Here is a 9,442-nt window from a genome sequence, read left to right on the forward strand (position 1 = left end):
ATACGCATGCGTTGCACGTTATATATATTTACAAACGAGATAGTAAATACACACTTCAATTAAATTAATAATTTCTAAAAATAAACTAGTGAAATTCTATATTACGCAATTTAATAATAAAATATACTCAAGTACAAAAAAAAACAAGATTTTGTCAACACATTTTCATAACACTACATATTATTTTTTTTTAATCTTACATACGATTTAGTTCAACTTAGATTTTTAATAGTAAATTAACTATAGAAATCTAGTCTAATTTATACTTAGATTAAGTAGACTACTATTATGAAAAGTGAGGTATTTTTGAAAGAAACTAAATAAATCTCCTGACCAAAAAAAAAACTAAATTAAAATAAAAACTTTTAATACCACTGAACTCTGGTTGACAAACAAATATTACTAATGAAACAAAAAAAAAAAAAAAAACAAATAAACAATATTATTACATTGTACTTCTTGTTTGTAAATTATTCCCAACTTCCATATTATACGTACTAAGTTAAAAGTTAATAAAATATATAATAAACATAACATAGAATTCTTTATTTTATAAAGAATAAATAATTGTTACTTTTAAAACTGTATGGATTTTACTTAGTTATTTTACTATTTTGTCTATAGTATATAAATTATGTTATTAGTTATTATTGTTATTAACAAATACTTTATTTTATAATTTAATATTATTAACCAATTATTTACTATTAAAAAAATCAAACAGCATACAGGAGCATTTTTACTATTATTAAAAATATTTTTTAAGTTATAATTAATTTTGATTCTGATACTTAGGATAAAATAATAAAAGTATTGACGATCTCGAATAAGTACAGAATAATTTTTAGTTAAATAGTTATAGTTCTTAATTATTCTAACATTCATATTATAGAAATATAGGATTAACAATTTAATAAATAAAATATTGAATTTATAATTTATTTATTTTGATGTGAATTCAATATATTTTTATTCGTTCTGTGAGTAAGTTTAATTTATAACCTACCTCATCAAATTATCAAGTTAACAAAAAAAATATTACTTTTATTTTATATTAATTTTAACTCTAAATTACTCGGAATATTTGTTTATGAAAATGTTGGTATACAAACATTTAAGCATTAAAAATGACTTGTTTGATATTAATTATTTAAAACACTAGAACAGAAAATCACATAGATAAAAATAAAATATGATGTTATATTATATTTATTATTTTTTATTAGGTATCTAATGTACTTCTATTTTAATTAATTTAAATTGTTATCAATAGATAATTCCTTTTTAAAATTAATATATTTAACAAGAGAAGATAAAATGGGTGGACTCTTCACTACAATATTGTATTCTAAAGATGGTTCTTGACTGGTGTTTTATTTTAGGAATGACAGTATACTTTGATTACCGGTAACTACTTTTTCTGTGCTTTGTCAGAGTCTATAATTTTTTATAAGACGATTCCATCATTAATATTTTAGTATTTCACACAAACACAATATAATACGCTAAACAATAGTGGACAAGATGTTCGTCAAAAAAATAGTAAAATTCAACTAAATAATGTTATGTATAACTTTTTTTTTTTTTTTTTTTTTTTTTTTTTTTTTTTTTTTTTTATTAAAATAGAATATTTACAATCTGTAATATTTATACATACAATAAGTAAATTTGATAATATAATAAGAAACAACAACGTGAATGGCGTGAGGAGGGAGGCCCACCAGTGTGGATACCCTCTAACTTGGGGGATAAGTATAACTTATAAATAGTATTTGATAAAAATTTTAAATTAATATTGCATTTAAAATATTATGTAGTTCATAAATACTTAATTTTTCAATTTTTTTTTTTTAATATTTATTGTCCAGTGAAACTCAGATCGGAGGTTATATACCTTCATAATATATAATACTGTGATACTCACCATAGACTTTTATAGTATACTTATAACTACAATAATATTGTTTATCAGTATTTCATTGGAACAAAAAACATAAATCAAACAATACATATGAATAAATTAATATATTAATTAATTTATATAAATATTTAAATAAATCACCGAATAGCTTATCATATAAAAAATTGTCTTTTCTAATAAATCGTTTTAAATCATAATTCAAAATACCAAAATAAAATTTACAATTGTATTTAATATTATAATTAACATTTGTTTTAAATCAATAGTAAAAATATAAATTTACTAATTAGACACTTCTTCTCCTTTAACATTGTCATTTTTAAAAAATCGATTTATCAATTGATTTACAATCGTTTGAGTAATGCATATTGCTAACGCAACAACACTTATAAATTTAAACGAAGTAATACTTCCAAAACGTTTTAAGAGATAACCACCACTTGAACTGCCGATGGGTGTACCTAAAACAAAATTAATTTTTCACCGTCTAATAATATAAATTATTATTATATACAATTAAATATTACATACCTATACCGTTCAATGCCATTCCGACGATCCCTTGAAGCGTTCCTTCAGCACCGACTGGAGCTAACTGTGCGGCGTACGATATAGCTGTTGAGTACCCTAATGCGAACGTTATGCCATTCAATAGTTCGACTGGTAATACCAAAATTGGATTTGTAATTATTGAATACAGGTAGAATCTGACGGAAAATGCCAAAAACATAATAGAGAACACGTGCATGTGACTTACACGTTTAAGTATAAAATCTGTTTGGGTGAAAATATCATAATACTACATGAATGTTATAAATTGATGAAGACTCTCTATATGTATAATTACTGGACAGAAAGAAAAACGGAACTTCTCCGCAGAAACATTGAATAGTCAATGATAATCCTTGGAGAGTTTTTATGTACGGTTTAGTATCGGGGCAATAAATGTTCGAAATTTCTTCCATATATCTACAATTTTAACATAAAATATATTATACATTTCAATCATATTAATCACATCAATGGGTTTTTAAGATTTCATCACAGCAAATTATTCTCGATATACTGATTGCTAACTTACAAAAGTACAAAACTCCGTACAAATGAAATTAGTATTCCAAATGCCACAACCCATAAAAGAAATGATAGTACTCTTATTTTAGTCAATACTTTTTGAACATTGGATGGTCCAGTTTTTACATCTGTGTTTTGAGCGTTCTGTAAAAAAAATTAATAACCATTGCATAATTTATTCATTGGTTGTAACTTTGTAAGATGAATATCTTTTATTTCTTCAAAAAAGATTTTTTATAATTTGGACAACTCTATAGGTACGTATAAATGTAGAATACTAAAATATAAAGTATTTGATTATTATTAGCACTAACAATAACACAAAATCGATGTTATTTATTATTCGTTATAATTATTATTGAATTTCAACAAAATTAACGAAACATTTTCTAATTACCTTCATTTTTGATACCACATATGTATCTAAAATATAACATATTAATGAAATAATGAAACCAGGTGTATAGTTTTTGTATTCTAGCTCTTTACTGAACCAGTCTACACACATGCCAGATATAATGGACATAGTACCCCAACCAATTGCGGCCCACATCCTCTGATGGCCATATTTAGTTTTGTCTTCACCTAAACAGAAAAAATAGAATTTCACGAACTCGTTATTACCACTTAAATGCTAGATCTCAACTCTCAAGTTATAAAAAGAATATTTAAGACAAATTAATTTACGTTTTGTACACCAAACAAGCAACGCGTATGTTTCACTATCAGAGACTGAATTGTAGTGAAGAACACACTTTGCTAAATCACCCTAAGTTTAAAAAATTAAAGACAAAATACGAAAACCACGGCGAAGAACATATCGCAAATCGGGAAGAATGCACTAGGTACTTGTAAAATGTAGTAAAAAGGGATCTTTAAAAAAAATTACAGAAGTACCAAGAATACTATAAAATCCTGCGAAATCAGTCATTAAGAATGTTTCTTTTACAAAAATTAGCCATCTTTTATTCGTTCTTCTAGTGAAAAATTATATCAAATTATAAAAGTTACGCAAAACCTTAAACATACAATTTGTACTGAATCAAACAAAATCCCCAAAAAAGTTTCATTTAAAATATATAATAGTAAGTAAATAGTTTTTATTCATTTGTTTTAACATGATGAGTAAAATAATTACATTTTTCATCTTCTCAATAGATTAAAATCCATAAAAATTCATTTCTCATAATCATTATTTACTATACAATGCGTATAAATGATAAATTACTATTTTAAGTAGGTTCTTATTAAATATAACTACTATAACTCATTCCATTATAATAAACTCAGATTGAACTACCTAAAAAATAATATTAGAAAAAGTTTTTTACCTAATATATGGACGCATATCGTGTCTTCCATAACCATTATTACCACATTGGATATTATGATTAAGGTAACTGTGCTGAAAAACAACCAGAACAGTGGTGATTTGATCACATCCATGTCATTCATTTCTGTTTTTACAGCTGAGCCTGGTATAAATATCAGTATATTTATAAATAGACAACTGATTCCTACACTCAAAGTAAGCGCATTTTTGCGGCACTTGTATTTATCTGTGATGGCACCAACTGTTGGTCGTATCAATAAGCCTAAAAATGAAATTATTGTGTAGAATAAACCGATGATCATTGACGAATAACCTCTTTGATTCATAATAGTGGCCAAAAATGGAAGTATCGGAGCTGAACCTGCAAATTAACATTAATATAGTAAGCATAATAACTACCTATTGTTATATATTAAATACAGAAATAATAAATATACATTTAAGTTTATAATGTTATCGTTAAACTAAATAGACACAAAAAAATAAAATAATACAATACTAAAAGGTCTTTTAATTGGCCATCACCACTTACTATATATGTATAATAAATTAATATAGAATTTCTGAATTATCAAATAATAATATATAATACCGGAAATCATTTTTAACAACTCTAAAATAATTTAAAAACTTTCACCCTCGAAACCTTTAAAACAAAGTTTTTTTATGGTGCTGTCAGGGTTTTGCTTTATAATAGCAAAACTTTAATAAAGTTTAACTTACCAAAATTATAAAAAAAAACATAAACTGATATTCTAAACTTAAAATAAAATTTAAAAAAATCTTATATCATACTAACAATTTTGAAGAATGATATAAATTATTACAAATCAATCGAATATTAAATTAAATAGTTTATGGTTATTAAGATGACAACTTTTTTTTTTTTTATTCTAATATATAAATTTGTTCCGGTTTTAGTTTTAATTTTTAATACTATATGTTATCATTCAAGTATCCATTTCCGTTTTAACTATACACTAGCTAACATGGTACCCTGGTAACGGATTTCATATGAAGTATATAATATTAGGTTTATTGTATTATCATTATTTATTACTATTAAGTAATAATATAATCAATACCTATTTGCAAATGTTACATTTGCAAGCGTTAAATTATTTTATGATGTTGATTCAAATATTACATTATTTAAAAATATTTGAATTGGATAAGTAAAAATATACGAATATTTTTGTTTAAGAACCTTACAATTTCATCATGAATATTATAATATTTTATTAAATTGGTATCGAAAAATATTGTGTCATCTAATATTAAATAATTTAAACGCCTGTGTGAAAATATTAACTGACTAAGTAGAAATATATTAAACAATATATTATTTTTGTTCAATTTTACTTAGTAAAAAAAAAAAGTTAAAACTTCTGATGACATTTTAAATTGATTAAAAAAATGGTATACCATGTATAATTTTTTATATGTTAAGTATATTCTTACCAGCCCCTTTTAAAAAAAAATGAATTTTGATTGGTAGAAGTTTCTTGTTGACCTGAAAAAGAGGCATTTTTATATTTATATAAATAACTATTTAACACAGTATTATGTTAACTAGACATTCAGACATTAATAGGGCAGACGTTTGCTAGAAATATTGATGCTTAAGTATAAATTATATAATATATATTAATGAAGCATGATTAAGTGTTATTAATATAGACTATACATTGTATAGCATACACCATCATCTATTCATATTTTATATTATGGTATTCGTTAAAATATATGTGACCTATCGATTACTAAATGAGTAAAGTATGCAAGTTACCTATGTTATCGGCTTAAATAGTGACCTTCCATGATGAATGATAACTTGATAAGTATACATAATATATACAAATAATTAATATACCATAGCTATTAAAGTTCACGTATGATTAATTATCTTCGTATTTTATTTACTTAATCTAACCTTATCGACATTCTAATTTATTCTATGTACTTTTCGCTAATCATTATTACGTTCATTATCAAAATTAACAAAACGTACTGTGTTAATAAATACATCAAAAAACAAAAATAGTACGTGTTAAACAAATAATAACTTTGTGATTTACAAAAATTATTCATTTGTTATGGTTCATATTGGAGTAGGTTTATAAAATGGCTTGAAAAAAATGTTTTTTATTATTTTTTGAGCAATGTCCTTTTTTTCTCCAATTAAAAAAAAATATATATATTTTTTATTAACCATTTCATTGCATTATGTTATTTAGATATTAAAACATTAAGGTAGACGTTTGCTTGACAAACTGAGAAATATTGGTGCTTGAATACAAATGGTATACATTAACGAAATATAATTATTTAGTAGGCAGTAGCTAACTTCTAAGCACTATACATTATCATATGGTAGATACTTAATTATTGTTGAGGACAAAATTTAGCGCAAGCCATTTAAAATCATTACCAGGCCACAATCATAAACATCCTTTTGATGGAGGGGAATAAGGATTAAGGGGAGACCTACCTCTTCTATCTTCTACTTTGGCTTTGCTTTCAGTGTAAATTATATGGATAAAACCACTTAAAAATTTGAACGAAGTAACATTTCCGAAAAGGTTAAAGAGATAACCATTAATTATTAAACTACCAATGGTAGTTATATGCATAACTAAAATATTCTAAAACAAAATTGATTTTTTATTGTCTAAAAATATAAATTGCTTATTGTATAGATACAATTAAATATCGCATAATTAAACTTATCAATTCCATTCTGGCAATCTCTTGAATTTTCCCTTTAGTATCGTCTTAGTCATGTCCCCTGCTTAAGATGTAGTTATCGAGTACGCCAATTCATACGCTATGAAATTGAATAGTTTTACTGGTAAAACCAAATGGAATTTAAACTATACAATAAGTAGAATCTGAAGTGAACTTTAAGAACCTTAAAGAGAACACATTCATATAACTCATACAACTAATGCTAAATTCTGTAGCAGTGACAATAGAATTTGAGTATCTGTACAGTAAATATAGTGTACTTTATGAAAGAAAACGTTATATTACACAGTATATTAATTACTGGACAGGAAGAAAAATGGATTTTCTCCACCGAAACATTCAATCGTCAATAGCAATCCTTGAAGAGTCTTTATATAAGGTTGCTTTTCAGTATAGTAAATATTTGACAATTCATCCAAAACTCTACAACATTAACATAATGAATAACCGATTCACGTTGTATTGCAACTATTTGGTCTTATGGTCAGGTAAATTTTTATACAAATATTCTCAAAATAATTTGATTTCTTTTAGCTATTTAAAGAGATTTGAAATTTATTTATTCAACTTTTTTTTATTAATGTCATTAAAAATATATTTAGATAAAACTAATCCTGCTAATTGTATGTACAATTTTACATACTTTAGTAAGTTATAAACGTAAAACTATAAGGTAATTATAACATTTGTACAAAATACATAGGTATATAATTATTATTCATTAGCAATAACTTCTCGTTGATCTGGAATCGATACATTTTTTATGCTTAAATATTCACAATATTTTATTATATTATAATTGCTTACTAGAAATAACTGAAATATACTGGCGCCTAAATATGAAATAATAGCTTAAGTATGATTAGACTGCACCATAATATAAAATGTTTATACGAGAGCTTATATTTATTACAAACCTACAAAGTGGATACTAATAATATGATGTTCAACATAAACTATTTCTAAATTCGTAAATAATTAAGTATTCTGAGAATAGTTCATTGACACACACAAAAAAAAAAAGTGGTAGATAAAAACTAAAAAAATACACTGCCGGTATTTTATATACTACAAAGCAAACACAAGAAAACGTCACTGTGTATAATGTACATATTTATAAAATTATAAATTATAAATTCTTGTCGGTAGGTAAAAACTAAGAAATACAGAGCAGCCGGTATTTTATATATACTATAAAGCAAACAGAAAAACTTCGCAGTTCACTACGTATATAATGTACATATTCTATTATTTTACTTTTAAATGTAAATATCGATAAAGGTATATAATGCATGTTTATACAAATCATACATTTTTTTATGTATTCAATTTAATGATTTATTTAAAGTGGCACTACGGTGTGACGTTCACTGCAGGTGCGTTATTTCCATCATATATTTTTTATTGGGATGTCTGCCATCGGCTATTTTTCACGTTACGCACACGCTTCTATTACTTTGCTCAATAACCTAATCACTGATCAATAATCATTCAGCTATACTTTAAGAGTATTATAAATCTCGTTAAATGTGATGGAAAATTGCAGGCAAATGATTGTACTAGCCGTCGAAACAATATAATGTATGTTAATTCAAGTATCGACCGCCATATATAACTGTGATTTTGCGGTTATATTAACTATACCAATAAAAATTGTGTAGTTTATAATATAGAGCTGTGTGCACTGTACTATTAACCATCGCCGAGGGACCATTACATTGCGTGAGTAGTGAGTGCGTTACCGCTCATAATTGGAAGTACAGTGAAACTTCCATATAACAAAGTCCAATGTTATAATCATGTCCACTATGTCCATGTTGTCCAATAACAAAAAAAAATTCGTTACACAGAGAAATTCATTAAATACAATGTATAATGTTTTTTTTATATAATTAAATTGCATATCAATTAATACATTCAAATATTATTTTAAATTATTTTAAATTAATGTTTCCATTAAAAAGAAATAGGTAATCAATGAATTTTGTATTTTTAATTCATTGTACTTTTTTTAAAAAAATTCGATTTTGTTGAGTTTAAAAAAACCCATCGGGCATATATTTTTCAACTGTCTAAAACTATTTTTACTCTCCATAAAAAGCATTTAATATCCTCTACTGTAAATTCGTGTAGTTTTTCTGCGTATTCCTCTTCATCTTCTTCATTCTCACCAGAATTTTGTTCCACAATGCTACGTTGGTAGGTGAGTCATAAACAACAATATCATTACCGACTTTTAAATATTCTTGTAAAGTAAAAATATCACAGTGAACTAGCTCCCTTTCTCGTTAATTAGTCGTTATACATCTGATACTTCTACATTAGATTCAATGATTTCGTTTTTTTATTTTCAGTTTTGGAGAATT

General features: G+C 25.0%; 1 protein-coding gene across 1 annotated transcript; it reads right to left on the reverse strand.

Annotated features, from left to right (window-relative positions):
- Positions 1–2,065: 2,065 nt before the first annotated feature.
- Positions 2,066–5,978, reverse strand: LOC114131567 (major facilitator superfamily domain-containing protein 6-A-like). The gene is made up of 7 exons (XM_027996819.2): positions 5,790–5,978; positions 4,327–4,689; positions 3,393–3,580; positions 3,003–3,139; positions 2,769–2,890; positions 2,453–2,695; positions 2,066–2,382 (listed from the first exon to the last, which is right to left on the reverse strand). The coding sequence occupies exons 1-7, from the start codon at positions 5,854–5,856 to the stop codon at positions 2,204–2,206; spliced, it is 1,299 nt and encodes a 432-aa protein (XP_027852620.2). The 5' UTR covers positions 5,857–5,978; the 3' UTR covers positions 2,066–2,203.
- Positions 5,979–9,442: the final 3,464 nt, after the last annotated feature.

The sequence above is a fragment of the Aphis gossypii genome, chromosome 2, assembly GCF_020184175.1.
Source record: "Aphis gossypii isolate Hap1 chromosome 2, ASM2018417v2, whole genome shotgun sequence".
In the NCBI taxonomy this organism is placed as follows: Eukaryota; Metazoa; Arthropoda; class Insecta; order Hemiptera; family Aphididae; genus Aphis; species Aphis gossypii.

Excerpts from the sequence above, each read along its gene's own strand:
- LOC114131567 (XM_027996819.2), bottom strand. The coding sequence starts at position 5,856 with ATGCCTCTTTTTCAGGTCAACAAGAAACTTCTACCAATCAAAATTCAT. Across the intron at positions 2,891-3,002 it reads GTACGGAGTTTTGTACTTTT|ATATATGGAAGAAATTTCGA; the intron begins GTAAGTTAGCAA and ends TTAAAATTGTAG. Across the intron at positions 2,383-2,452 it reads AATGGCATTGAACGGTATAG|GTACACCCATCGGCAGTTCA; the intron begins GTATGTAATATT and ends ATTTTGTTTTAG.